Here is a 27,951-nt window from a genome sequence, read left to right as displayed (position 1 = left end):
GGGCCTGCGTGAGAGACGCGGCTGCCGTGTGAAGAGGCCCAGCTGTTTATGCTGCAATCGGCTGTATTGCCGTGAGACGTGCCCGTGCTTTTACTGCTCCCGGCCAGAGTCCGGGGTTCAAGGAGAGCCGCTTATCGCCCCGAGACATTTATTAGCTGGGAAATGAGCTTTGGCAGGTGAGAAGGGCTGGCTGGAGGGGATGGGCGGAAAGGGCCCATCGCCCATGGCCTCCTGCCTGTAGCCTCAGAGGGGCAGCTGTGGGGCTCTGATGACTCCATCGACTCTAGCTCCCATCCCCTACCTGTGGGGAGATAGTGCCCTCTCTCCCAGCCAGCAATTCCCCCGCACCCGCGTGCCCCCCACACCCGCTCGCGCTGAGCCAGCTGGGAGGAGTCAAAGCCAAGATCCCCCTACGGGTCAAATCAAAACCAACCTTTATTTACAGTGCAAAGGCAGCGGTTAGAGCAGGGACAGGAAAGGAAGATCTGCCCTGGGGTCCAGCCGGCAAAGCCTGCAGCCGGGACCGACCCCTCTGTTCCCGCCCAGCCCGCAGGGGCGCGGGAATCCTGGCACAGCGGGGCCCCAAACGGAGGAGACCGGAGGCCGGACTTCAGACCCTGCCCCGGCCCCCTGCAGGAGAACCACCGCTCGCTCCCACGTGCGACTGGAGACGTCTCCACTCCAGGCTCCCCAGCCATCTCCCGCTGCTGCCTGGGAAAGGGGGAGCCGGCCGATTGACCCCCCAAACCCCTCTTCCCATGTGTCTGAACCCCTATTGCACTGATTAGCCACCCGAGAGCATGGAGGGGTCCCAGGGCAGGGAGGGGGACGATTAGTGACTCTGAGTGGAGTTAGCGCGTGGGCTCCCGGGCCTGGCGGGAGGGGAGAACAGGGGCAAGGGCGGGATGCACCGGACGGTTACGATTTTGACTTGGAGATGGCCAATCCAATGAGACCGGCCAGGCCGGCCACGCCCAGGGCCATGCCACCGACGATCGCCATGCCGACCAGGCCATCTGCGGAGAAAACACAGGGCTTAGCCGCGGGGGCAGGGCCTTCGCACACAAGGCCCTGCCCACCTCTCCTGCCCTCCCCCATCTGGCAGGTCCATCCTCACCCCTGGGCATGCTGGGAAAATCCAGCCGGCTCGCCCATCATGCCTCAGGCCGGTGGAGCAATGCATGCTGGGATGCAGGGACGCATTGGGGCCCAGCTGGAAGAAGCGTGGGCAGGCCCGAGAGGGAGACCCACAGCCTGGATTTCGGGGTCAGGGCGGGAAGAGGGGCTGGCCGATCCCACCCTCCCTGGGGCGAGGCAAGGACGGGATTGGGGGGCCGTGGGGGGCTGACCTTTCTGCATGGCCTTGTCGATGAGCTTTTTCAGCTCCAGCGCCTGCGTGTTCTTGGGCTCCGTCTTCAGCAGCCCCCGGATGTACTTCAGGGCCTGCTCGTACTCCTGGGGGACAGGGGGTGGTCAGCACCCACGGTACCCTCCCTGGCCCCCCCACCCAACAGCCCCTCAATCCCTCCCATGGCACAACCCCCTCCCTGTCTCCTCCCACCCCGTTACCCTCCTCCCACTGATCAGCCTCGAATCGTCCCTCCCTGCTCCGAGTCCACTGCCCCACACACGCCCCACCCCATCTGTCCTCGACCCTCTCCCCCCGGGCCCAGCCCTTCCCTTGCCTATCAGCACCTCGGGGTTTATGAGCTGCAGTGGCAGAGTCCATAAAACCCCGCCAGCACAGGGCCCCACCCAGCCATAGGTTTATGGAGCCCCGCTGAGCCACCCTGCAATCAGGCAGGGATGTTCCCCCACCGGTACCTGGGCCAGGAAAGTTAACCCGCTTCCTTTCTGCTGTGGGTCAGCTCCCCAGTCAGCTCCCTGCATCCCTCAAGGAAAACGGGGCACGGGCCGGGGCTAGCTGGCCCTCGGCACCCCCCAGCTTGTCCCTGAACTTTGAGGGTCCCCGAGTCCATATAACCTACTCCCTGTGCCCCTTGAGCCTGTCCCATCCAGCCCCCAGCCCCTAGGCACAGTTCCCCAAGCCACCCCAGGACCTTGGGACCTGAGGAGCAGCCATACACCCCCCCTCCCCACACACACACACCTTCAGCCGGTAATTGGCCACGGCCAGATAGAAGACGTAGTCGCGTTGTTCTTCCTTGCAGCCTTTGGGCACCAGCTCTAGAGGGTAGAGTGGAGACGGGGTGACTGGGGGCTCCGGCTCCAGCTCCCCCTCCCCCCGATTCAGGGCAGAACCAGGCAGACAGACCCAATGGGGGGCCTCCAGGGCGGTGCCCTGGCCAGTCTACACCGCGCTAACCCCAGGACCATCCTGCCTGGCGGCACGGTTCCCAGAGGCGCGGGCATGCCTTTGCTGGGTATCTGGCTCAGTGGGACTGGCCGGGCAAAGCCGGATGGAGCCGGGGGGGACCCCAGCCAGGAGCAGGGTGTCACTCACCCTCCAGCAGCACGATGCCCTTTTTGATGTCGTCGGTGTATTTGCTGCGCACCAGGCACCAGGCGTATTCGAACTGCGTCCCCTTGGAGACCGTGCCCCCGCTCAGCTCCGCCTTGTACTTCTTCTCGAACCGCTGCGGGGTAACGGCGGGGTGAGACCGTGGGCAGCACCAGGAACCCCCGCCCGCCAGGACCCGTCTTCGGGGGACACACAGGGCCAGGGAGAGGGTGGGAGTAAGATGGCAGGGCCTGTCACCCCTTAGCCTCCATACCCACCCCCAGACGCACATAAGGGAGGGGGGAGAGGAGGAGAGAGAGAGAGAGAGAGAGAGAGAGAGACACACACACACACTTACTTCCCCCACTCAGTTTCAGGACTCCTGGGTTCTCTCCCCAGCTCTGGGAGCAGAGTGGGGGATAGTGGTTAGAGCAGGGGGATGCTGGGAGCCAGGACTCCTGGGTTCTCTCCCCGGCTCTGGGAGGGGAGTGGGGCCTAGTGGTTAGAGCAGGGGGATGCTGGGAGCCAGGACTCCTGGGTTCTCTCCCCGGCTCTGGGAGGGGAGTGGAGTCTATTCGAACTGCGTCCCCTTGGAGACCGTGTCCCCGCTCAGCTCCGCCTTGTACTTCTTCTCGAACCGCTGCAGGGTAATTGCGGGATGAGACCATGGGCAGCACCAGGAACCCCCGCCCGCCGGGACCCGTCTTGGGGGGGACACACAGGGCCAGGGAGAGGGTGGGGAGGGGAGTGGAGTCTAGCTGGGGAGAGAACCCAGGAGTCCTGGCTCCCCAGGGCCCCTGCTCAAGCCCCTAGTCTGCTCTGCCTTGACCACTGGTGCCTCCTTTAACTGCACCCGGCACAAAGTGCCCCTTGCCCTGGGACTCGGCACTTTCCCAGCAGGGCCGTTCCGGCAGCAGGATGGGGCTGGCTCTGTCCCATGGGGCCAGGTGTCCTTCCCCCCCTGCTGGCCCAAGGCCCCCCCAGCCCTGAGGTTAACCATTCAGAGCAGCCTGGCACTCTCCAGTTACCAGAGCCAGGGGACAGGGTCAGTTTGTGGCTGGCCGTGGTATGCCCTAGACTCAGCACCCTGCCAGTGGAATAGAACCCAGGAGTCCTGGCTCCCAGCCCACCCTGCTCTAACCGCTAGACCCCACTCCCCTCCCAGAGCTGGGGAGAGAACCCAGGAGTCCTGGCTACCAGCCCCCCCCCTGCTCTAACCCACCCGCCCCCACTCCCCTCCCCGAGCTGGGGGCCGAACCCTGGTGGTTCCAGGCTGGGAAAGGAGCACCACAGATCCCAAGTCGGGAGCATTTCTGCCCCGGAGCCCGTCTCCCTCCTGGCCTGGGCTGGGCTCCAAGAGGAACAAGCTCCCTCCAATTCCGGGTCTCTGATATCACATTTCACCCAAGCCAAACCACACATTCAGCTACTGCACCGGGCGCGGCGGAGCCTCAAGCTTCTGGCTTTGGAGCAGCCCGGGCGGCTAGGCCACCCCCACCCCCAATCCCAATCCCACCCCAGCTCGGCCCAGGGTACCAGCGTCCACCACCCCACTTCCCTCCCACTGGCCTGTGTGTCTCGCGGGCCCGGCTGCAGGCTAAATGCCCGGTATTCACACCCTGCGTGCTACCACGCTGGGAGGGGTTGCAAGTGCTTTGGAGGAGAGGATTAAAATTTAAAATGATCTGAACAAAGTGGAGAAATGTTCTGAAGTAAACAGGATGAAATTCAAGAAGGACAAATGCAACGTGCTCCACTGAGGAAGCAAACATCAGTTGCACACACACAAAGTGGGAAATGACTGCCTAGGAAGGAGTCCTGCAGAAAGGGATCTGGGGGTCACAGTGGATCACAAACTCAATATGAATCAACAGTAACGCTGTGGCAAAAAAAAGGGAAACATTCTGGGATGTATTAGCAGGAGTGTTGTAAGCAAGACAAGTAGTAATTCTTCCGCTCTACTTCACACTGATTAGGCCTCAACTGGAGCAGTGTGTCCAGTCTGGGCCCCCATTTCAGGAAATGTGGACAACTTGGAGAAGGTCCAAAGAAGAGCAACAAAACTGATTCAAGGTTTAGAAAAAATGACCTATGAAAGAAAGATTGAAAAATTGTGGATTGTTTAGTCTGGAGAAGAGAAGCCTGAGAGAGGACAAAAAACAGTTTTCAAGTAGATAAAAGGTTGTTACAAGGAGGAGGGAGAAAAATTGTTCTTCTTAACCTTTGAGGATAGGACAAGAAGCAATGGGCTTAAATTGCAGCAAGGGAGGTTTAGGTTGGATACTAGGAAAAACTCCCTAACTGTCAGGGTGGTTAAGCACTGGAATAAATTGCCTAGGGAGGTTGTGGAATCTCCATCATTGGGGATTTTTAAGAGCAGGCTGGACAAACACCTGTCAGGGATGGTCTAGATAATACTTAGTCCTGCCTTGAGTGCAGGGGACAGGACTAGATGACCTCTCGAGGTCCCTTCCAGTCCTACGATTCTATAATCATCACTCAAAACACGCCTGGTGAAGGAGCCTTTGAAACCCTCCCCACACTAATCATTTGCTGACCATTAACACCCTTGAGTGATGGTATTAAGCATTATGAACCTGTACTGGAATGATGCCTAAAATGTTTTCAAACAGATCCGTCCTAAACGGAGGAACACGCGTTTGATTTGCTGACCGGCCCGATATTCGGGCCAAAGCCAACCAAGGTCCGTATTTACATACGAACAGAAGCCATTGAGACGGCCTGTCATCGAAAATTAACAGGCGGCACGTCCCGTTCCGAGCAGTTCCTCCTTCGGCATTGTTGGGGGAAGAACAAGGTGCCAGATGTATTGAATAAGGTCGACGGAGCTCAATATGACAGAGAGATTCAAAGAAAATGCCACCGGCTCAACCACGCAAATCTGGGTGGGGATGGATAAGCGAAGCAAAAGGTCAAATTCTGGGAACAAATATTTGATCTTGACATTATACCTTTATTTAATCTCGTCTACCCATCAGGCACGAGAGTATTCAGTGATATCATAGCCACTGAAAAAGAATGACAGACCCATACGCTCTCCTTTGGCCCACAGCAACGGGCTTTACCATTGAATCACCAGCCTGCTGCTCAATCTTCCCGAGACTGATTTTTTGCTATTTTCCCCAATCAGAAAGAAAAAGCAGGACGATGCAGGAGGCTAAACTGGGAGGACCTGGCAGGCTGGGAGCTCAGCGGCATGGAAAAAAAAAAAGGCTACTACAAAGATGTGGCCAAATTTTAAGAAACTAATCAGGGAATCACGTCATTGGAGATTTAGACAAACACCTGTGAGGGATGGGCTAGGACAGGGGTCAGAGAAGAGCTGTGAGAATGATCAAAACTGGACAAATTCAGACTGGAAATAGGGTGCGAATTTTTCCCAGTGAGGGGAATTAACCACGGTGGTGGAATTTCCCCATCGCCAGCCAGGTTTTCCATCCAGATGGGCTGCTTTTTCCTCGGATCCGCGCTAGTTCGAGCAGGAATTCAGGGCAGTGGTATGGCCGGCGTTAAACGGGTGGTTATCTGGGGGGCATTCGGGCCTTGGGATCTATGAATTCAGGGAGCTCGGAGATCCTTGAGCTCTGTAGCCCCCTCGATCCATAGCCAGCCCCCGCCATGGCCAACAGGACACTTCACTGCAGCGTTAGCCGACAGTCCTCCGACACCTTCCCACAATTCCCAGGGAAGAGATCAGGGAATGTCTCAGCTCACCTTGGTAAAAAGAACCACGGGATATGCCCCTCGAAGTCCTAGCAACAGACATGGGGTGGCACAGCCCCAGAGCGGGCCCGGTAAGTCGAGTGCGGCCGCTCGCCCCGTGGCACCGATCCCCTGGGCTAACACTTCAGGGACACGGGCCCCAAGATCGGGGTCTCTGCAGAACTCAAGGGCTAGAACCTGCCCATCTGCAAATCCACTTCCGCGCGGGCTAGACAGTCACTTCAGGCCTTGGGACTCCCCTTCCTTCACGGGCCACGGGGGAGAAGGATTGCCAGCACTGTCCTTGCAGCTCCGTATGAATCCAATCTCATGCTTCAGGGGGTCACCCGCAGGGGTCAGGAAGGACTTCCCTCTCCCATGCACAACCAGCCGTCTGGATTCTGTAGGGGTTGGGGTTGCCTTCCTCTGAATCATCCACGACTGGAGATGGGACACTGCACAAGACGGGACAGCAAAGCCTCTTTCTAGCGGCCTGGTTCTTGCTCATAAGTTCGGGGCCCAGCCAATAACCAGATCAGGGCTCAGGAGGGAATTTCCCCCAGATCGGCAAGGACGTTGGGGTTGGGTTTTTTTGCCTTCCTCTGTGGCGAGCAGAGCGGGCCGCCTGCGGGATCTCCCAGGCATGTCTTGCCTTGCCAATTCCCTGTCCCGGTCTCTCCCGCGCATGGAACAATTGAGTCTCCTGAGGACTGAAATGTTTGGTCTGGCCTGGGCTACCCAGGAGGTCAGTCTAGAACAGGGATTGGCAACCTTTCAGTGTGCCGAGTCTTCATTTATTCACTCTGATTTAAGGTTTTGCATGCCAATCATACATTTTAACGTTTTTAGAAGGTCTCTTTTTAGAAGTCTAATATATAACTAAACTATTGTTGTAAGTAAGTAAACAAGGTATTTAAAATGTTTAAGAAGCTTCATTTAAAATTAAATTAAAATGCAGAGCCCCCCGGATCGGTGGCCAGGACCCAGGCAGTGTGAGTGCCACTGAAAATCTGTTCGCTGCCGCCTTCAGCACGCGTGCCATAGGTTACCTATCCCTGGTCTAGATGCTCTAACAGGCCCTTGCAGTACCTCTATGACATCTATAAAATCTCCCCCTGCCTTCACTTCTCTGCCTCCCGCGCCCTCTTCCCATCCCAGCCGCTAAAGCGATCGGCAGATAAACAATTAACCCTACAGTCTTCCGCCCAATGGAGATTAATAGGGGATTTCCCCCCCTTGGGCTTCCCCGTTCCCCACCCTCAGAGTGACTGGCAGAGGCGGCGCCCGGTCCGTAACTAGAAAGCCGTCTTTATGATCACGCATCATGCTATTGTCAAGTGAGATCTGGCAGATTTGAACGCGCCACGTGCGCACGTCAGCCGAGCCAGGCCTGACCCCCACATCCCCTCACCCGGCCCTAAAGCTGTGTTTGATAAACAGAGTGGAGAGGCAGGGCCCAGCCAGTCAAGGAAGTCAGACAACGACTGAGAAATGCTCTTTTCATTGTAGGCTCCTCCCCCCCCCCCCCATGGAGGAAATTAAACCCGGATGACTTTGTTTCAACTCCCCCAGGGTTGCAACACAACCGCGCAGGAGCTGGGAAATTCCAACCAAGGCTAACGCTGCGAGCTCTGCCAGGCCACCCGCTGGCGGCTCTCCCCACTGGCCACCTGCCATTCTTCCAGGCGGGCGGCGTGGAGCCCCGGGACGGCCGGACACCTGGGATCTATTCCCAGCTCTGTTGGGGGACCACTTCCCTGCTTCTGCGCTTCAGTTTCCCCTCGGCTGGAAAACGGAGAGAAGAATCCTGACCTTTGCGAAGCCCCGGGGGATTATTTTAAACCAACCAGTCCCACAAAGTCGGTGACTAAGCAAGCACCGTGGCAGATTCGCCGTCTCTCAGCTTTCTGGGAGAGAAGCCGGTTCCCGGGCTCCATCCGGGGGAAGCGGGCCCGGGAAGGTCCAACCAGACGATGTAACGGTCCCTTGCCAGTTTCCAAGCCCCAGTCCCAACAGCAAGGGGCCGTGTGGGTGAGCTCAGAGGACATGTAGGGTTCGTTACAGTCTCGTTCCCAGGTTGTAACGCCCAGTTCAACCATAACGGGCTGGGGACTGGAGGTGAGCCCAGAGCGGGGTGGAGGGGAGCTGTGTGCCATTGTGCAAAATGCAGCTTGAGAGGAAGGCTGGTTTCTCCATCTACATCAGGGGTGGGCAAACTTTTTGGTCCCAGGGCCACATCGGGGTTGAGAAACGGTATGGAGGGCCAGGTAGGGAAAGCTGTGCCCCCCCCCCAAAAGCCTGGCCCCCATCCCCATCCACCCCTTCCCGCTCCCTGACTGCCCCACTCAGAACCTCCGACCCAGCCAACCCCCTCTGCTCCTTGTCCCCTGACTGCCCCCTCCTGGGACCCCACCCGCTCCCTGTCCCCTATCCACATCCCCGCCCCCTGACAGGTCCTCCTCCCGGGACTCCCACGCCTATCCAACCCCCCCCCCATTCCCCATCCCCTGACCCCCCCCCCGCAGAACGTCCACCCCATCCAACCCCACTCGCTGTCCCGTGACCTCCATCCACACTCCCACCCCTTGACAGGGCCCCCAAAACTCCCACCCCCTATCCAACCCCCCCACTCTTTGTCCCCCAACTGCCCTCTCCTGTGACCTCACCCCCATCCAATCCCCCTTGCCCCCCATCCATATCCTCACCCCCTGACAGGCCCCCCGGGACTCCCACCCCCTATCCAACCCCCTCTGTTCCCTATCACCAGACTGCCCCCAGAATCTCCACCCCATCCAACCGCCCCCTGCTCCCTGACTGACCCCCAGGACCCTCTGCTCTTTATCCACCCCCCCCACTCCCTGCCTTCTTACCCCGCTCAGAGCATGGGGGGCAGCAGGGGAGGGGCCAGGGGCGAGCCTCCCCAGCCGGGAGCGCAAAGGCTGGGCAGAATGGGCCTGCAGGCCAGATGTGGTCTACATACATCGGGGAGGGGGGACTCCAGGGAGGGGGAGGGAAAAGCCACTGAAGCTAAAGGACCACGCTGGCCCAAGAAGAAACGAGGGACGAGCGGGGATCAAGGAAGGCTGCAGAGGAGAAGCAGCTTTCAAACGCTCGCGTGATGATGGAACCGGAGGCTTTCACGGCATGAGCAGGGACTGGAATTCCCTGGCACGGCCCGTCCTTTCCTGGCCACGCTCCTGGCAAGGGCCTCTGGGGCCCCCTGCTGGCCGTTCGCAGGGGCAGGTACCCGCACGGAGAACAGAAATTCGGCAAAGAGACGGCACTGCATGTATTCAGAGGAGCAGCGCCCACTGATCACAGCCCTGGCTACCCTCCTGTGTCCCAAATGAACCAGATCCGCTCTTTCAGGAAGCCATCCAGCCGTGCCTTAAACACGGGGAATCCTGTGGCCCTTGGGCACTGGCTTTCTAGTCGCTCTTTCTGGAGTTTCACTGGCTCTCAGTGGCCCTTTGCCTGCTAGATCGAAGAGCCTGCTATCAAGCTCACCTAAACTGGAATCAAGTCACCCCTCAGCTCCTTGGGTTGATCGCCTGGAGTCTCCCGCTCTCAGGCTGGTTCTCCAATCCCTCCACCCTTCCCGAGGCGCTCCTCCAGCCCCTCCCCAACCGATCAACCTCCTTCTGGAACTGCGGGCCCCAGAACTGGACGCAGGAGTCCCACGGCGATGGCACCATGGCCAACCCGCCTCCCTGCTCCGACGTGAGATTCCCCCGTTTACGCAACCTGGGATCACATTCACCCTTTTGGCCAGGGCGTCGCACGGGGAGCTCATCTCCAACTGATGATCCACCACGATCCCCACGCCCTTTGCAGAGTCCCTGCTTCCCAAGACCCTGTAAGAATGGCCGATATTCTTGGTTCCTTCCTGTGTCTTTTCCTGCCAAACTAATGATCCTGATGCTAGGAGAACCAGGACCCGACCCAGGCATTTAGAGTCATGAAGAGATAGACAATCAGCCTTGGCCTGTCCCATAACGAGAAGGCAGGGTTGGCCCTTCTGGAAACAGGACAAAGGCACTGTGGAAAGCTCAAAAAATGCAGTTTGGGCATTCGCCGCCCACCTCAGCCGACGGAGTGCTGCAAACAAGGATACGCCTGCACTTAAAACTAAGGTAATCCGCCTTCCCGAGAGACGGTAGCCAGGCCGACGGAAGAATGCTTCCATCAGCCTAGTGCTGTCTACACTGAGGGTTAGGTGGGCCCGGCTACTCCCAAGGGGGTGGATTTTTCCCAGGCGGGAGTCACCGTGACGCTGGCAGACCAGGCACCAGCTCATGCCAAGGCCCCTAGACCTCGCTGAACCCGACAAATACAGAGCTGGAAACCAGTCTGGCTCCACTGTGGGTTAGTGTTCTCAAAACAGGTATTAGAGGGATAAGAACGTCTTTAGACTTTGCAGACGGCTTGCAGGATGCTGCGAGGATTGATCCTGCTTACCAGATCTGTTCCCCGTGGCATAAGGCAGCATTTAAATGTTTGCCCTGTGACTATAAAAATGTTGGCTAAGAGCATAAAACCACACAGTCGGGGGAGATGCATTACCGGGTGTGAAATGCTAGTTTACCACAAGAGGTGCGATCTTCTCCCCAACCAAAGAGGGGCTGCAGGCATCAGACAAGGCATGGCGGACGGGAGACTCGGCTGGTGGCTTCCCCCACACCCGTGAAGACGAGACATGCACAACCCCGAGTCCCATCACAGCGTGAATGCTCAGGTAAGGGGAAAAAAATGCCTGTTAAAGAGAAATTAGTACCTTTATACCTCAAACAGGGCGGATTTGATTTAAATCACATTGATTTAAATCACTAGTCAGGAAGACTCAATTTAATCATGGTTTTCTACATAAAAAGTGCATTCGTGTTGGTTGTTATAACCTTAATACCTATTCGTCACAACTCAGAGCTAGAGACCACCCAAAATGGGTCTCTTTTACAGCCTCCTGCCATCATAGGTTTTCCCTTCTAGTGAGAGAACGGTATGGTAGATCTCAAATCAATGAAGGCTACAGTCAGAAAGACCTCGAGACTTCTGGAATATGCTGCTCAGATAGTTTCACTTTTGTGCTGCCTGTCCCTCCCTTCTCACATTTATCTCCAGACTTCTTCTCCTTGTCCAGATCTATTCCGCCCCCAACAATCTTCTATTTTTGAAACTTTGCACTTTTAGAGAGAGGTAAGGGATTGACTCTGTGTACACAAATTTGCAGAGGGACAATAGGGTTGAGGTCTGTTATTTCTCACCTCTACACATTAGTTATTTATTTAAACAACATTTTTGCTGTTAACAAGCATGTTATCGCTGGACACATGAATCCAGTCTGAGAATTGCAAAACTAACCATCTCTGATGGTATCTTCTAGACTGAGCACTGAGCCCCACTGGGTAGATAGAAAGATTAACCTCAATAATCTATACAGAAGCCCCTGGAACCCCATAAGATTGGGTCCCTAATTCATGAACTATTGGAACTCATCTACAAAACTTTTCTTAAACATTACATGAATATATTGTCTCATACTATAGAATTAGAATTTATCATCCTTATTCCATAAGGAGATACCTTTGAGCTATAATGTATCTCTCTTTAGATAGGTTTTTTCTCCCCCAAAAAGCATTTTATCAAAAAATCTGATTTAAATTAAAAAAAATCATTTTTTTAAAAAATCATTGATTTTCTCCCCCTCCCCCCCCGGTCTCAAACTGCTGTGCCCCCTCCCCCCAGCAATATTTTTGGTGATTGCATGACCCCCCCCCTCCAATAGCCTCAGGACCCCCAGTTTGAGAAACGCTGCTTTATGCTGTCAGGACGCCGAAGGGCAGCGATTCCTAGGGTTGGCCCTGAAGGACCTAATAACTTGCTTATTATAGAAACTTCTAGAACGTTTTGAACTTAAGATTGTACCTCATTTGTGTGTGTATGACCTGCTTTAACCTTGTAAATAACTTGTTTCTTTGTCCCAGTTAAAAAATACTTTTAGTTTGTTTGTTCTAGGATTGGCTACAAGCGTTGTCTTGGGTTTGAGACCTAAATGTAATTGACCTGGGGTAAGTGACTGGTCCTTTGTAACCTGAACATCCTTGTGCTTTTGGGCGGAAAATGACCATCTACCACAGAGTCCGGCTTGCCTGGGTGCCCAAGGGGACAGTCCCTGGTAAGACTGTCCTAGTGCTTTAGGAGCTCAGACTTGTTCCAGTGTAAGGTGTGAGGCCTTTTTCTGCAAACCATATGGCCATGAGAGGAAAAAGCAAAAACTCACATCCTCCTATTCCATCTCAACTACATTAAAACAATGAAATATCAGGCTGGTAGGAATGCTGCTGCTGGCTTAGTACACCTCTACCCCGATACAACGCGACCCGATATAACACGAATTCGGATATAACGCAGTAAAGCAGTGCTCCGGGGGGGCGGGGCTGTGCACTCCGGCGGATCAAAGCAAGTTCGATATAACGCGGTTTCACCGATAACGCGGTAAGATTTTTTGGCTCCCGAGGACAGTGTTATATCGGGGTAGAGAAGTAGTACCCACCACCACCGAAGAAAGAAACGGATCTTAAGAGGTTTAAAGAAAACTTTGTTTCATAGCATTCTGTCTGGTAAGCAATCACTTAACACGTTGGGATTGTGAAATCTAGACATCTTTATTGTTTTGCCCTTTATGGTCCCCACGTCTCTATTGTTGATCTGTCTGGTTCTTTGATTGTTTCTGTCCGTTACATAACTAATTTTGCTAAGTGTAAATCAGTTAAGGTGGTGGGCTGTGATTGGTTAAAAGCATTGTTTGACAATAGGTTAAGTTTGGTTAGAGAATTGTTTAGTAATATTTTAGTCAAATGATTGCTAAAATTTGAGAACCTGTGCCTTAACCAAGCTGAGGACCCCCATTTTGACTTAAAACTTTTGTTGGACCCCCAAACCCCTTGCTCAGCCCGTGGCCCTGCCCTCACTCCACCCCCTTCCCTAATGCCCCACCCCACCCCTGACCTTTCCCGCCCCCCTGCCCCAAGCGAACAGCTGTTCCGCGGTGTGCAGGAGACACTGGGAGGGACGGGGAGGAGTTAATCAGCGGGGCCAGCGGCCCCGGACATGACCCGCGGACCCCCCGGAGTACCCTCGCGGACCCCAGTTTGAGAAACCCTGGGTTAAGACACAGCTAAGCAAGACTCAAATTTCACTATATAAACTGGGGTCCAAAAGGCAGCTCTTGGGAACCAACTCCAGGACACAGCCCCAAGATCCGAGCTGTCAGACCTCAGCCCCTGCCAATCACGCGGCGCAGAAGCTGGAGTCCCCGGATGACCTGACCCTGACCGGCCAGCAGAAAAAGCTCAGCAGTGTATGCTTAGTGGGTGTATTCGGTTTCAGGGACTGTTAATAAACAGAGGTTAAGGATATTCCCGTGTAAGGTTCTTGCACTGGTAAAAGACCCCGCAGACCCGAGTCCACAGGGAACGGGGGTTATACCCTGAGCTTACGGAGGGATAGAGCCCGGAGCTCATGGAGGAGTAAAGTTGGGTATCTTATGAGCACTGCAACCCTCCGTATCACACCCCCGTTTGTGCCACTGCAACAGTCGGCGCATCGGCTTTGCCAGCAGAATTCCCCCCCCACACACACACACGCTTTCTAGACTAGACAAAGCCATTGGCTCAGAGCCCGTAACCCGCTACCAGCCCCTGAACAATGAGCCTTTTGCTTCTTTCGATTGTTTACCGCAGAGTCCCTCGGCACGGACGGCGGCTTCACCCGCCTGGGCAGGCGCGCGCCAGCCCCCGGGCTGCACGATTCAACAGGCAAAGGGAAGAATGGTTAAGTCCGCTAACGGGGTTTAAAATAAGGTTTCGGGCAATGCTGTGCTGGCTCTGGGATCGCAGGTCCCAAAAGCTCTGCCAGTGCTCCACAGCTAATCCCAATGCACACAGATAACGGCACAGTGAAGCACCGTGCCTCAGTTTCCCCATCTCTACAGCACTGCCCTGCCTCACAAGGAGGATCAATACAGTCAAGACGGTGAGGCACGCAGCCCCTCAAGGCGCCTTCCCTGGCTGCACAGAGAACTGGGGCATCCTGATGCCCAGGGAACGGCTTCTTGAAGGCGTCAGTGCCGGAAGCTCGGCATACGCTTCCTCCTCCTGTCAGCCCACGAGACAGGTCATTAGACCTCACAAGAGAGGGTGGTGAGATGTCTGATGACCGGTGCACGGGGCTTACACCGCTAATCCAGAAGGGCCCGAGACCTCTGAACCTGTTATCCCGCCCCACCACACGGCTGCGAGAAACAGCCGTGATTCTCGCAACGTGTTGCCGACGCCAACTGGTCTCTACCCATTTCGCTCGGCGGTGTCAAGCACGCTGCACCGTCGCAGCCGCAAGGGAAGCGATATTCTGCACGGATTAGGCCTTAACTGGAGAACTGCGTCCAGTTCTGGGCACCACATTTCAGGAAAGATGGGGGCAACTTGGAGAAAGTCCAGAGAAGAGTAACAAAAATGATGAAAGGTCTAGAAAACATGACCTATGAGGGAAGGTTGAAAAAACTGCATTTGTTTAGTCTGGAGAAGAGAAGCCTGAGAGGGGACAAAACCGTTTTCAAGTACATAAAAGGTTACAAGGAGGAGGGAGAAAAATTGTTGTTCTTAACCTCGGAGGACAGGACAAGAAGCAATGGCCTTAAGTTGCAGCAAGGGAGGTTTAGGTTGGATATTAGGAAAAACTCCCTAACTGTCAGGTTAAGCACTGGAACAAATTGCCCAGGGAGGCTGTGGAATCTCCATCATTGGAGATTTTTAAGAGCAGGCTGGACAAACACCTGTCAGGGATGTTCTAGATAATACTTAGTCCTGCCACGAGTGCAGGGGACAGGACTAGATGACCTCTCGAGGTCCCTTCCAGTCCTACCAGTCTATGATTCCCTCATATTTGGCACTGGTGCAACCATTTCTGGAATCCTGAATCCAGTTCCAGGGTCCTCCATTCCAAAAGGACAGGAATAAATTGGAGGGGGTTCAAAGACCAGCCATGAGAACGACTAAAGGGTTAGAAGAAGCATGCCTCCGCAGCTCAAAGAGAAGGCTAACGGGTGACTTGATCTATAACTACCTACGTGGGAACAGAAATTTGATAACAGATGACTCTTCAGAGAGTCTAAGGGCAGAAGGCACCTGCATAACAGGTCATTGGATGCCCTGAATTAATTCCAAGTTGAACTAGAGACGGGATGTCGCCTTGATTTAAGAATCCACCATGGCCCTTGGAAACTTTTCCCAATGATGAATTTCCCTTCGCTGGTAAAAATTCACACCTTCTTTCCAGTCTGCTCGCTTCCCATCTATAGGTACTTACATGGGAACAAGTCCAATAATGAGCTCTTCAGCCCAGCAGACAAAGGTCTAACAAGATCCGACAGTTGGGAATGGGCGATAGGGGATGATCACTTGATGATTACCTGTTCTGTTCATTCCCTCTGGGGCACCTGGCATTGGCCACTGTCGGAAGACAGGATACTGGGCTGGATGGACCCTTGGTCTGACCCAGTGTGGCCGTTCTTATGATGAATTCAGACTAGAAATAAAGCACACATTTTTTTCAACGAACAATCGGAACCACTTCCCAACAGCTGCGGTGGATTCTCCATCGCTGGCGATTTTGAAATTCAAGTGGGATGTTTTTCGGAAGTGTCCACTCTCGTTCAAACAGTTCATGAGCAGGCCACGTGCAAGACTCAGAGCTGGCAACCTTACGCAACCAGAACAAACTCCCACAAGAAAGCAGTCGATTCACCATCACTTGACATCTTCCAAACCAGACTTTCTGGAATATGCTTTAGTCATGCACAAGTTCTCAGGCTCAACCCAGGGGCAAGTGGGTGAAAATTGCCAGCCTGTGATAGACAGGACATCAGACTAGAGCAGAGTCTCTCAACCTTTTTGATAGCTTGCTGCCCTCCCAAACTGTATCAGGGAAATCTCAGGAACCAGTGTGGGTCCACAGACAGGTCGTTGAGGAACACTGGACTAGATGACCTATGGTCCCTTCGGATCTACGCTCAATTCTTCCCACTGGGTCCCAGTCAGCTACCAACGTCAGCCTAAGGCCTTTGACATGACCCCAAAGCCCTGGAGGGAATCACACGAGAGTTGGGGATGAAGCCTTCTCTAGAGAGGGGATCTGGCTACAGAACAATCTTCCTGCAGAAATCAGGAGAGTTCAGAGTCTGATAGCCTTTAGGAAAAACAGCAAGACCTACCTCTTGGAAAATGACTCTCAGCTGAAAGAATGACGCTTGGCTTGGCATTTCTTTCTACTCAATTAACTCCCCATCAAGCAAAACAAATAAACCCTCCCCCAAAATTAACAACCATCCCTGAAACAGATGAACTACCCCCCCCCCCCCCCCCGCCAATAGTATTTAAAAATCCCACAACCAAAGAGCCTCCTCTAACCAGAGTTTTGATCTCAAAAAGGAAGAAAGCACCAGACACCCTACCAAAGTCCTCTAGGGTCTTGGCCAATGCCCAGACGCTAGCTACAGTCAGCAGAACAAACCCCTAAACTAGATGGAAAGAGCCTGTGTCATCTAGACCAACCAGGAATAACTCCAGATCTAATAGAAAACCCCAACAATCCTCATTTTCAACAGGGCAGCAACTTTGCTGGCATGGTCCCTAGAGAGGGAGAGAAACTGAGTCTTGCTTGTCTAAGGCCAAAATTATAACTGGGTTCGCAAAAAGAACTAGATAAGTTCCTAGAGGACAGGTCCATCAATGGCTACTAGCCAAGATGGTTAGAGAGGCAACCCCATGCTATGAGTGTCCCCAAGCCTCTGACTGCCAGATGCTGGGAATGGGCGGCAGGGGATGGATCACTTGATGATTCCCTGTTCTGTTCATTGCCTCTGGGGCACCTGGCATTGGCCACTGTCGGAAGACAGGACACTGGGCAAGATGGACCTTTGGTCTGATCCAGTGTAGCCATTCAGATGTTCAATCACTAGATCTCTTCCAGAAAGGCAGCCAGTCTGGGGCTGAATACAAACGTTTGTTCCAATTGTTAAATCAGCCTAATTGAAAACACTGATGCCCAATTTTTTTTTGGGGGGGGGTGGGGTGGTGATGTTAAGGCTGTCCATTTCACCCCATGGCAGCCAAGCCCTGGGGCCCCTTCCATATCGCTCGCGCCAACGGCTTGGGAAGAGAACGCAAAGCCCCAGAGTTCTGCACAGGACTGGGGTTTCCTGATCCCCACCACGGCACAGCCCTCCCTGCTGCCACGCGCTCCCCACGGCCTCTCCACACAAGTACGAGGGCAGAACCGTTGCATAGTTTACTGCATCCCAACATGGGGGCATGATCCCCTGCCAACCCTTCCCCCCCCACACACACTCTTGGAGGTACCTGGCTTGCAGGGGGGCCGGGGGGGGAGGGGGAGTGTCACAGGATCTAAGAAAGAACGTAGCACCCCCTCCAGCCCAGGAGCCCGAAGCATCACGCACGAGAGAAAACCAGTGACATCCAAACACATAGGCACCTGCTCCATCAATGCAGAGAGAATTGAGGGGGGAGGGGGGTTCACTGGGGCCAGAAGGCGAATGGGACCGGTTATTCAAGGGCAGCTGGGGATGGTCTCAGGGAGGAGAGGCCCCAAGGAAAGCCCCTGGGCGGGGCAGGGGAAGTCAGCGGCGAGAGATTCAGGGCAGGGATATGGGGGGCAGATCCAACTGTCAGTGGGACCTGGGGGAGCAGATGCCTCAAAAGGGAGGGGGCAGGCTCTGGGAGGGAGAAGGCAGGGAGAGCTGTAGGGGAGGGGCTATGGGGGTATTCAGTGAGCAGGACCATGGGGTAGGCTCAGGAGGAGGGGAGCGTGAATTGAAGGTTCAGGAGGAGGGGGGAGGCTCCAGCGGAGGGGACCCTGGGTAGGGGAATCCAGGGGGTTGGACTGGACAGGAAGGGCCTGGGGGGGGGAGGGGAAGTCCTGGGTAAAGATCCTCCTGGGGGGCTGAAGAGGAGGGACCTTTGGGTGGGGGATCCGGGGCCTGGATTGAGGGTTCTGGGTGGAGGATCCCAGGGACAGGGGCCCCTGGATAGGGTATACTGGGAGTGGGACTGTGTTGAAGGTTCAGGGCCTTAGAGCAGCGGTTCTCAAACTTCCTTGCACAGCGATCCCCTTCCGACAACAAAAATTACTTCCCCACCCCAGGAGGGCAGGGCCGAAGCCTGAGTCCCACTGCAAAGCCCAAACCCCACCGCTCCAGGCAGGGGGCCTGCAAACCGACTCCTGAAGCCCTCGGGCTTCGGCCCTGGGCCCGAGCAAGTCCAAGCCAGCCCTAGGGATCCCATTCTAAGGGGGTTGAGACCCACTTTGGGGTCCCAACCCACAGTTTGAGAACCACTGCCCTAGAAGACCGGGGGGGGCCCTCAGGGAGAGGAGTCCCGGGTGGGGTACCCAAGAGCACAGCCTGGGAAGGGGGACTCAGGGCCTGTGTAGGGGGGCTCAGGGCCTGTGTAGGGGGGCTCAGGGAAGGAGACCCCTGGGTGGGAGATCCCAGTGGGGGCAGGGACTAGGCCCCAGGAGGAGCAGGGGCAGGTTAAGGAGAGACAGGAGAGCAGAGGGACTCCTGGGGGGCGGGGCCCAAACCGCAGAGGGGGAGGGTGTATGGGGCGGGGTCTATGCTGGGGATTCAGGGCAGGAGGACCCAGGCTAGGGGACCCCAGGTGGCAGGGCCCTGGTTAGGAGGATGGTGGGGGGACGATGGGGGGGGTCTGGGGGCAGGACCCCAATTAGGGGTATGGTGGGGGGGCCCCAGGTGAGGGGGATGCCAGGGGGCAGAGTCCAGGGAGGGGGCAATGGGGGGCAGGGCCCCAGTTGCAGGGATATCAGGGGACCAATGGGGAAGTCGGGGGGTCTGGGGGCAGGGCCCCAGTCAGGGGGATGGTGGGGGGGGCAGGGCACAAGGAGTGGACCCCAGAGGGCGGGGCTCAGGGAGAGGGGCAATGGGAGGGATTGGGGGGGCAGGGCTCGGGGGGGGATGCCGGGAGGGCAATGGGGAGCCTAGGGGGGCGGGGAGGAGGATGGGAAGCCTGGGCCCAGGGAGGGGGTAGCAGAGGGCGGGGCCCGGGCAGGAGGATGGCGGGGCCCGGGGAGGGAGGGATGGGGGGACAGAGGGGCGGGACCCGGGGAGGAGGATACCAGGGGGCAATGGGGGGGCGGGGCCCGGGTGAGGGGGGCGATGGGGGGCCCGGAGGGGCGGGGCCCGGAAGGGGGATGCCGGGGGTGGGCGATGGGGGCGGGGCCTCTCACCAGCAGATCCTCCACCGCCACCACTTCGCTCAGCACCGACTCCATCGCGTCCCCACCCCCGGAAGTCGCCGCCCCGGAACTAAACCTACGGCTCGCCCCGGAACCGGAAACGCGCCCGCTGTTCTCCGCCTTCTCCCCGCCCCTCGCAGCTGAGGCGCATGCGTCGCTTGGCTCCGGCCGGCTCCTGCCCCTGCTGCGGATCGCGAAAGGGAAGGGGTGGTTTGGGCCAAGGCGGCCACCGTCCCGGCCCAAGAGGACGCGCGCCACGGAGGGGGCTGCCCCTGTTACCATAGCGTCCGCGCGGCGCTGAGAGATGCGGGCGAGGGGAGAGAGGAGCGCTGCGCCTGCGCAGCGGGACGGGCGGCAGTTTGCGCATGCGTTGGCGAACGGGGCCGCGCAGGGGTTGCCGGGAAATTTGGGCTCGAGCCCTGAGTCCGCCTAGTGACGTTGGAGTGGGGAGATGCTGGGCACGCCCCCCCTAGTTACCATGGAGACGCGACGCTCCGACAGAGACACCCACACTCGATTGGGGGCGCGCCCGGCATCCCGTTCCCATGGTAACACTGGACCCCCTCATTTGGGGTGTCTGCCCGGCATCTCGTTCCCATGGCAACGGCAACACAGGGACATCCTCCCCCTTTTGGGGGGCGGTGCCCAGCATGCCATTCTCAATGTAACACAGGGCTCCCTCATTTGGAGCTGTGGGTCTGGCCGTGGGGCGCAGGCTGTGCACACACTGGCTCGGCAGGCCGTGGGGGGGGGGCTGCCCTCGCCCCACACAGCCCCCGGGAGCTCTCCTGGGGGCACATCCCAGCACATGAGCCGCCCAGCCAAAGGCCCGGCTGAGTGGGGGCCCGTTGTGCCAGGCCCCTCCACCGGGGGGGGGCGCGTGTGCCAGGCGCTGCGCCTGCCCCCTCAGAGCAATCGGCTCAGGCTCTCTGCAGACCCAGGCAGGCGTCACAGGCCCCCTCCATTCCCGGCACCTCCCTCTGGAGGCCCGGTGCCATCGGGGCCCGCTCCAGGCCTGGCTCCTCTCCTCCCACTGGTCCCTGGGGGGGCTCCGGGGGCAGCTCCCTCCTGCCCTGGGCCTGCTGCTCCTTGTGGCACGGCCTCAGCTTCCTCCATTGCTTCCTCTTCCTCAGGTTGCCTCCTGCCAGTTTTGCCAGCCTGCCTTCTGATGACGGCCACACCCCGGTGCCAGCCTGCTCCGTGCGGTGCAAGGCCTGGCTGGCTCCAACCCCAGAGCACCCATCTTCCTCCCCCACAACGTGGGCCCTGCTCACGACGTGGGAGTTTTCTCTCAAATTGGTATGATGGCGGTGTGTGCCTTGGTTTCCCTCCCCGTACCTTGCATTGCTACCCAGTGGAGGGATAAGTATTTAGGTGTGTGCTGGGCACGGTGGCACCTGGGCCACAGCGAAGTGGGCAGGACACGACCCCCTGCCAGTCTAAGGGGGCGATGAGACCACCTGGCTGCCTCTTCTGGAAGAGAGAGCCCCCTCAGAGTCCCTCCACAACACTGCTCCAAAGCTGGAGTGTAGAAGCAATCCTGGGGTTCCCTGACCCCACCCCCATCCTTCCCTGGGATCAAAGGGTAATAACAGCCCTCCTATGCCCCCACAGCCTTGCCCCCACAGCCTTCCCCCCCACACACACAACCTCCGCCCACCACCACCAGAATTCACAAGACCCATAGGAGCTCCCTCCACCCAACCTCATACGCACAAGTCCAGGTGGCAGCCTGGTCCCATTTTGTGTCTTCTGTCCTGATGTCCAGACCCCCACTCTAGCCACCAGCCCCCACTCCTCTCCCAGAGCCAGAGAGAGAACCCAGGAGTCCTGGCTTCCAGACCCTCCTGCTCTAACCCACCAGCCACCACTCCCCTACCAGAGCTGGGGAGAGAACACAGGAGTCCTGGCTCCCAACACCCCCTGCTCTAACCACCAACCCCCACTCCCCTCCCAGGGTTGGGGAGAGAACCCAGGAGTCCTGGCTCCCAGTCCCCCTGCTGTAACCACCAGCCCCCACTCCCCTCCCACGCAGGGTGACGAGATGGATAGGACGGAGAGCCGGGACCGCCACTGCCAGTGCTGGGGAGATTGGTTTACTTCAGGCTTAGCATGCAGTGGAGCTGTGTCCAGGTCTGCAGGGCACCAGCAGGGGGCGCACTGACCCCCGTTGGAGGGGGAATCCAGGGGGCACACAGCAGCCGCACATCACCCCAGTGGCCAGGGCACAGCCAAGCCAGGCGGGCACCTCCGGGCCGCCCTTCAAGCCCATCAGTCCAGCGAGCGCTTGCAGACGGACATGAACTCCAAGGAAGCTTCATAGTTATCCCAAGTGATAGCATCTGTAGGGAAACAAGAGAGTCGGTGAGCCCGGACTCCTGGGTTCTCTCCCCGGCTCTGGGAGGGGAGTGGGGGCTGGTGGTTAGAGCAAGGGGAGCTGGGAGCCAGGACTCCTGGGTTGTCTCCCCGGCTCCGGAAGGGGAGTGGCGTCTGGTGGGTCAGAGCAGGGGGCATTGTGAGTCAGGAATCCTGGGTTCTCTCCCTGACTGTAGGAGGGGAGCAGGGTCTGAGGGTTGGGGGGGGGGGGAGCCAGGACACCTGGGTTCTCTCCCCGGCTCTGGGAGGGGATTGGGGGCTGGTAGGTCGGAGCAGGGGGGCTGGGAGCCAGGACTCCTGGGTTCTCTCCCTGGCTCTGGGAGGGGAGTGGGGGCTGGTGGGTTAGAGCGGGGAGGGCTGGAAGCCAGGATGCCTGGGTTCTCTCCCTGGCTCTGGGAGGGGAGTGGGGGCTGGTGGGTTAGAGCAGGGAGGGCTGGAAGCCAGGACTCCTGGGTTCTATACTAACTTTAGGGATCCAGCCCGCTGCCACCCCTCTGCCCATATGCCCTCACTGTCAGCCCCAGGAGATGGCCTGGTCCCTGAACAGCTGTACAGACCAATGGAGGGGCGTGGCCTGTCCCCGCCCTTCCTCCGTTACCTTGATCCAACTTCCAGGAGGCCACGAACGTCTCCGCCGTGATCCTGTCCGGCTTGCCGTTCCCGAAGTTGTGATAGTGCCACGCGGAGCCGTCAGTCCAACGCCAGGAGCCCTCGCCCTCCAGCTGGCCCTAGGAGGCACCGAGGCATTGAGAGCGCCAATCCGGACTGGGTCCCTAACCTGGGCCAGCCCAGAGCTGATGGCTGAGCTAGGATAGACGACCAACTGAGGCACAGCACATCCACCCTTTTCTTCAGGAAGCTCCTGCCCTCCGAGCCTTGTTCTCAGCCCCCCTTCTTCTGTGGGGAAGAGCCCCCGTTTTGGGGAGGCTAGCCCGCCGGCCCTGCCCCTTCTGCCCGAGGCCCCACCCACCGCATGCCGGAGCCCCGAATCCCTCCCCCATAACAGGAGAAGCCCTGAGGACCCCCATCTGCGACTGGAGGTGCCCCGGCCTACCCCAGCCACACCGGGCTGAGCCCCCGACCCATCGCCCACCCTGAGCGCCGGGCCAAGCCAGCCCCCGACCAGTGCCCGGCCAAGCCACCTCACTCCCCTGCCAGACCCCCCTGCCCACCGCCTTCCCTGGCCTATTATACCCGCCGCCCATGGAGGTACCTATAGACCACGGTCTCCTCAATCCGGCGAGGAGGCGGATGGGAATTTACACCCCAAGTTTTCCACCAGAAAACACCACTTGGAGGAGCCCCCAAATTCAGGGCACTCCTTTATTTTAGGGAACACTGTCATGAGTTTCCCTGGTGGAAATTTCATTTTGAGAGGGAAAAATACTTTGGGGATGGGAAAAATTGAAATATGAGTCCCAGATGTGTTGATCTCAAGACCAGCAGCCCCACCCCTAGCCCGACACATAGCTACCCCGGTTGGAATGAAGAAGGCTGGGCAGACCCACAGACTGGGGCCGGTTTCCTGGAGAACAGGGGCTCGGGAAAGGATCTAGGGGGCAGAGTGGATAAGGAACTCGGGCTAATGCCATTCCTGAACGTGCCAAGTGACTAGCGGGGAGGGGGCAAAGCAGAGGTTCCCCACGTGTATAGGACGTGGGGAGCTTGGAACCCTTCACCCGCTTGAAAAAGGCATTTGACGCAGTGGAGAGCAGACAGAGCCAAATCCCAGAGCCGAGCCGAGTGCTAGAGATGGGGCCATGTGACCCAGGGAGCTGAGTAGCCCCGAGGCCCAGCAGCAAAGCCCCTCACCTGGGAGTTGCGGCGGCCCCCGAGCCAATAGGCTTCCTTTTTCTCGTAGTCTTTGGGGGTGCCCATGAGGTGATAGATGAAGTTGTTCTCCTCGGCGCTGTGCACGGATGCCAGATGGGCGCCCTCCACCAGAGCCTTGCAGTCCGTCTGGGGTGGGGGGGGGGGTGACACACACCATGGGGGTAGGGGGAGCACAGCCTGACCCCTCACTACCCCAACAAGTCCCTGCCCCCCCCTCCTCCCCACATCTCAGGCCCCCCCATTCCTCCACTCCCCCACTCCAGAGAGCTCCCCTGCCTCACCAACCCACCACTGCTGCTCCCCCACCCACATGCCAGCTGTGATGAAATGGGAATTTGCTGTCATAATTTTAGGAAGCCGATGTGTGCCTCAGTTTCCCCATATGCTGCATTGTCCCCCTCGTGGGGGGAAAAGGTCTTGTTTACTCTCTGGGCAGGCTAAAAGTCAGGTGCGAATGGTTCCTAGCTGTGTGGGGCTTGGGTCCCATATCAACGGAGCCTTTGAGAAGCCCAATCACTAGGACTTTGATACCTAGCAACCAACGACGGTGGAAGCCCAGCCATGTTCGCCCAGCTGGAGGCCGAAAGACTGGGGAGGTGGTTAAGGGTTGGCTGCTCAGAGCGCTGGCCACACCCCGGAACTGGACCAGAGAGGTGAGAGGGGCTTGGGGCTGACCCACACGGGCCAGGCTGTGACTTTCTGTTCTCTGGGCCAGCCGAGGACTTTCTGCAGCCAACTAACACGCCCGAGTGTGGCTGCACCAGCGGAGTGTCCCTGCCTCCCTGCGGGGGGGGGTTGCTCCCTACAGTCGGACCCGTCTCCCTCGGGGGTCTGCCCGAGTGGGACTCGCTGACTGAGCTCCTGGGGTGAAGCAGGGGGGCTGCAGGCCCAGGGGTCCACCCTAAGGAGGCGGAGAAGCCACAGGGCTCGCCCTGGGGGAAGAGGGAGACCCCCGGGGGGGGCCTCCCAGAGACTCTTCCAAAGCTGGGGTCACAGAGCCCCAGTCCTGCCAGCCACCCCCGCCTCCCCCACAAGCCTCCACCCTCCAGCCCAGTCACCACTGCTCCCCCAGGTACCCCCAGTGTTCCCACACCCCCTCTTCTCCCCTCAGCCACAGCACTGGGGGTGACACGCCCTCCCCCCAAGGGGGGGGTCCTACTCCAGCTCCCGAGGACAGGCCAAGCCCTCGGACCCAGGGGGGGCCATACCTCGGCTTTCCACCAGACTTTGGTGGCCATCACCGGGTAGTAGCAGGAATCCCGGTACTGGTACCAGCCGGCCGGGCAGCACCCCTGGGTGCACGGGCAGGAGCGGACGTCAGAGGAGGCTACGGGGAGGGAAGTGAAGTGTGAGGCTCTCAGAAAACATCTGTCAAGTTTGGGGTCAAAAACCACAGCTGAATTTTTGGGAGTTTACAATATGACAGTTTGAGGGAGTTCCCCCCCACCTCTCCCATTTAACAGGTTTTGGCTGAAAATATGACAATTTAAGGAAATTTGAAGCCCCTGAATTTGATGTTTTTGACCCAAAATTCAATAGTTTGGGGGGATTTTCTCAATGTGGTTGAAATTTTCTGGGATAAACGCCCCCAGTTTCCAAGTGATTTTGTCAAGAGTCACCTTGGGGGGCCGAGATGGGGGTTCGACTGAGCTGCCACTCGCTCCCTTCGCGACTCCTCATAGCAAGAGTCCTTCACCCCCCTGTGTTAATCTCCTGTCCAGATACTTGCACTCACCTCCAGAGGGTGAACCTGCGCCTGTCTGGGCTGCTGGTCCAGTGGCAGGGAGTTCCCCAGGCTCATGGCCGCGGGGCAACATGGCAGAACCCTGGTTTAAGATCCATCCTGTTCCTGCCCTTTGGGAGAAGACCAGCCAGGCCCGGTCTTGCCACTCTGTCCCTTTGGTTACAATCCACTTATCCAGAGCTCCCTGCTCTAACCACTAGCCCTCACTCCCCTCCGAGAGCCGGGGAGAGAACCCAGGACTCCTGGCTCCCAGCCCCCCCTGCTCTAACCACTAGCCCCCACTCTCCTCCGAGAGCCAAGGAGAGAACTCAGGAGTCCTGGCTCCCAGCCCCCCCTGCTCTAACCACTAGCCCCCACTCCCCTCCGAGCGCCAGGTAGAGAACCCAGGAGTCTGGAGTATTTGCAGCCCCCAGATCTGCACCCTTTAACACCCCGCCCCAGGGGGGCAAAGATTTCAGAAAAGGGGCCCAAGAGCCCTTCACCCGTCTCTCCACAGCCGGCCCCACCCTTCCGCACTTACCCACTGGAATAGGGGATCCGACCAGGAGAATGACAACGAAGGGACCCAGGCATCCGGGCAGCCAGTGCAGTGTCGCCATGTCTGAAAGGAAGGGGTCACGGGGGGAACCGGCCCTGGAGGGGAGGGAAAGGAGGCCAATCCCCTGCTGCTGTGCCCTTAACAACCAGTGCTGTGACCACTAGACCCCACTCCCCTCCCAGAGCTGAGGAGAGAACCCAGGAGTCCTGGCTCCCAATCTCCCCTGCTCTAACCCACCCCCTCTCCGCCACTCCCCTCCCAGAGCCGGAGAGAGAACCCAGGAGTCCTGGCTCCCAGCCCACCAGCCCCCACTCCCCTCCCAGAACCGGGAAGAGAACCCAGGAGTCCTGGCCGGGCTGTCCCTTACCCAGCCAGGTGTCTCTAGCTGATGCGATGGGGCAGCGTGGGTGCTCCGTGGGTCAGGGCGCTGCCCGGAGCTGCCCCCTTTTATCCGACTGCCCCAGCTGGAGCAGCTGTGTTTGCCCTGGCTCGGATTGCACCGGACAATGGGGACGAGACGCTCCCCGGGCACCAGGTGACACGCGGCGGCTGCAGGCTCCGCCCCGCCTGGATCCAGGTGCTCAGGGATTGGGACTGACTCCGGATTGACGCCGGGGGGAACCCAGCTCAGATTCCAGCCCTGGAGCGGCTCCGGGTGACCCGAGACCCGAATCCACCCCACCCCTCCCGGGTTTGGGCGTTCACGGTTAGACCCAGTTGAACGCTGCGTCTCTAGCCGTACATCGGCTTGCACGTGCGTGTGCTTGTGTAACACGTGTCTCTGTGCGGGTGTCCATGCGAGAGGGAGTGTGTGTGAAAGGACACACGTGTGGGGAGGGTGACCCCAGACAGCAACTAGAAAAAAAAATCTCTACACCTGCGCCCTCCTTCGCACCCCTCGACGCCAAACCAGCTTTGAAAGAACCCACTCCCCATGTCCGAGCAGTTCTCTGTGCTGGGGGGTGGGGGGGGTCCCTCCATTTCTTCCCCCACCCTCCCTGCCAGGAGTGATGGGAGCACCCTAAAAGTGGGGGGCCACCGGTACCCGAACTGGGGCCCTGCCCTCCCATGCCGCCCCCCTGAGGCCACGCCCCTGCCCCACCTCTTCCCCCCAAGATCCCGCCCCTACTTGCTCCTCTCCACCTCCTCCCCACCCCCCGTCGCTCGCCCTTACGGCTGGAAAAAGTGGGAGGGGCATAGCCCCCTGCTCCCCCCATCCTGGCACCCCTGCCCTTGCCAGGAGCTCTGTGCGCCCCCCCATGGCCCCAAAGCTCTGGGGGCTTTTTCTTATATAGGCTCCTATTACCTCCCACCCCCCGTCCCGATTTTTCACACTTGCAGTCTGGTCACCCTCCCCACACGTGTCTTTTCACACACACTCCCTCTCGCATGGACACCCGCACAGAGACACACGTGTTACACAAGCACACGCACGTGCTAGAGCCGCAGCGTTCAACCAGGTCTAACCGTGAACGCCTGAACCTGAGAGGGATGGGGGTGGATTCGGGTCTCGGGTCACCTGGAGCTGCTCCAGGGCTGGAATCTGAGCTAGGTTCTCCCCGGCGTCAATCCGGAGTCAGTCCTGATCCCTGAGCACCTAGATCCGGGTGGGGCGGAGCCCGCAGCCACCGCGTGTCACCTGCTGTCTGGGGAGGAGAGGCCGTTCGCTTGGCGTCTCGTCCCCATTGTGCGGGGCAATCCAAGCCAGGGCAAACACAGCTGCTCCAGCTGGGGCAGTCGGATAAAAGGGAGCAGCTCCGGGCAGCGCCCTGATCCATGGAGCGCCCACGCCGGGCAACACTGCCCCATCGCATCAGCTAGAGACGTCTGGCTGGGTAAGGGACAGCCCGGCTAGGACTCCTGGGTTCTCTCTGGGACGGGAGTGGGGGCTGGTGGTTACAGCAGAGGGGGATGGGAGCCAGGGACACCTGGGTTCTCTCCCCGGCTCTG

General features: G+C 58.1%; 2 protein-coding genes across 4 annotated transcripts; both read right to left on the bottom strand.

Annotated features, from left to right (window-relative positions):
* Nucleotides 1–417: 417 nt before the first annotated feature.
* FIS1 (fission, mitochondrial 1) lies at nucleotides 418–19,845 on the bottom strand. 3 transcript variants are annotated; one of them, XM_054005195.1, is made up of 5 exons: nucleotides 19,790–19,845; nucleotides 2,465–2,597; nucleotides 2,111–2,187; nucleotides 1,350–1,455; nucleotides 418–1,016 (listed from the first exon to the last, which is right to left on the bottom strand). In XM_054005195.1, the coding sequence occupies exons 1-5, from the start codon at nucleotides 19,790–19,792 to the stop codon at nucleotides 919–921; spliced, it is 417 nt and encodes a 138-aa protein (XP_053861170.1). In that variant the 5' UTR covers nucleotides 19,793–19,845; the 3' UTR covers nucleotides 418–918. The 3 variants fall into 3 exon arrangements, with proteins under 3 accessions (XP_053861170.1, XP_053861168.1, XP_053861167.1); XM_054005193.1 differs by lacking the exon at nucleotides 19,790–19,845 and adding an exon at nucleotides 19,502–19,781; XM_054005192.1 differs by lacking the exon at nucleotides 19,790–19,845 and adding an exon at nucleotides 10,770–10,916.
* A 1,757-nt stretch (nucleotides 19,846–21,602) lies between these two features.
* On the bottom strand, nucleotides 21,603–26,409 carry LOC128823099 (dromaiocalcin-1-like). Its single transcript, XM_054005196.1, has 6 exons — nucleotides 26,369–26,409; nucleotides 25,984–26,096; nucleotides 24,928–25,046; nucleotides 23,699–23,845; nucleotides 22,485–22,614; nucleotides 21,603–21,852 (listed from the first exon to the last, which is right to left on the bottom strand). Exons 2-6 carry the CDS (start codon nucleotides 26,060–26,062, stop codon nucleotides 21,782–21,784), a joined length of 546 nt encoding a protein of 181 aa, XP_053861171.1. The 5' UTR covers nucleotides 26,063–26,096; nucleotides 26,369–26,409; the 3' UTR covers nucleotides 21,603–21,781.
* Nucleotides 26,410–27,951: the final 1,542 nt, after the last annotated feature.

Source organism: Malaclemys terrapin, chromosome 15, assembly GCF_027887155.1.
Source record: "Malaclemys terrapin pileata isolate rMalTer1 chromosome 15, rMalTer1.hap1, whole genome shotgun sequence".
In the NCBI taxonomy this organism is placed as follows: Eukaryota; Metazoa; Chordata; order Testudines; family Emydidae; genus Malaclemys; species Malaclemys terrapin.
This window is presented reverse-complemented; position numbering and strand designations above follow the sequence as displayed.

Excerpts from the sequence above, each read along its gene's own strand:
- LOC128823099 (XM_054005196.1), bottom strand. The coding sequence starts at position 26,062 with ATGGCGACACTGCACTGGCTGCCCGGATGCCTGGGTCCCTTCGTTGTC. Across the intron at positions 25,047-25,983 it reads CGGATCCCCTATTCCAGTGG|CCTCCTCTGACGTCCGCTCC; the intron begins GTAAGTGCGGAA and ends CCCTCCCCGTAG. Across the intron at positions 23,846-24,927 it reads AAGTCTGGTGGAAAGCCGAG|ACGGACTGCAAGGCTCTGGT; the intron begins GTATGGCCCCCC and ends CCCCCACCCCAG.
- FIS1 (XM_054005192.1), bottom strand. The coding sequence starts at position 10,901 with ATGGGACTCGGGGTTGTGCATGTCTCGTCTTCACGGGTGTGGGGGAAG. Across the intron at positions 2,598-10,769 it reads AGAAGATCGCACCTCTTGTG|CGGTTCGAGAAGAAGTACAA; the intron begins GTAAACTAGCAT and ends GTTACCCCGCAG. Across the intron at positions 1,017-1,349 it reads CGACAAGGCCATGCAGAAAG|ATGGCCTGGTCGGCATGGCG; the intron begins GTCAGCCCCCCA and ends TTTTCTCCGCAG.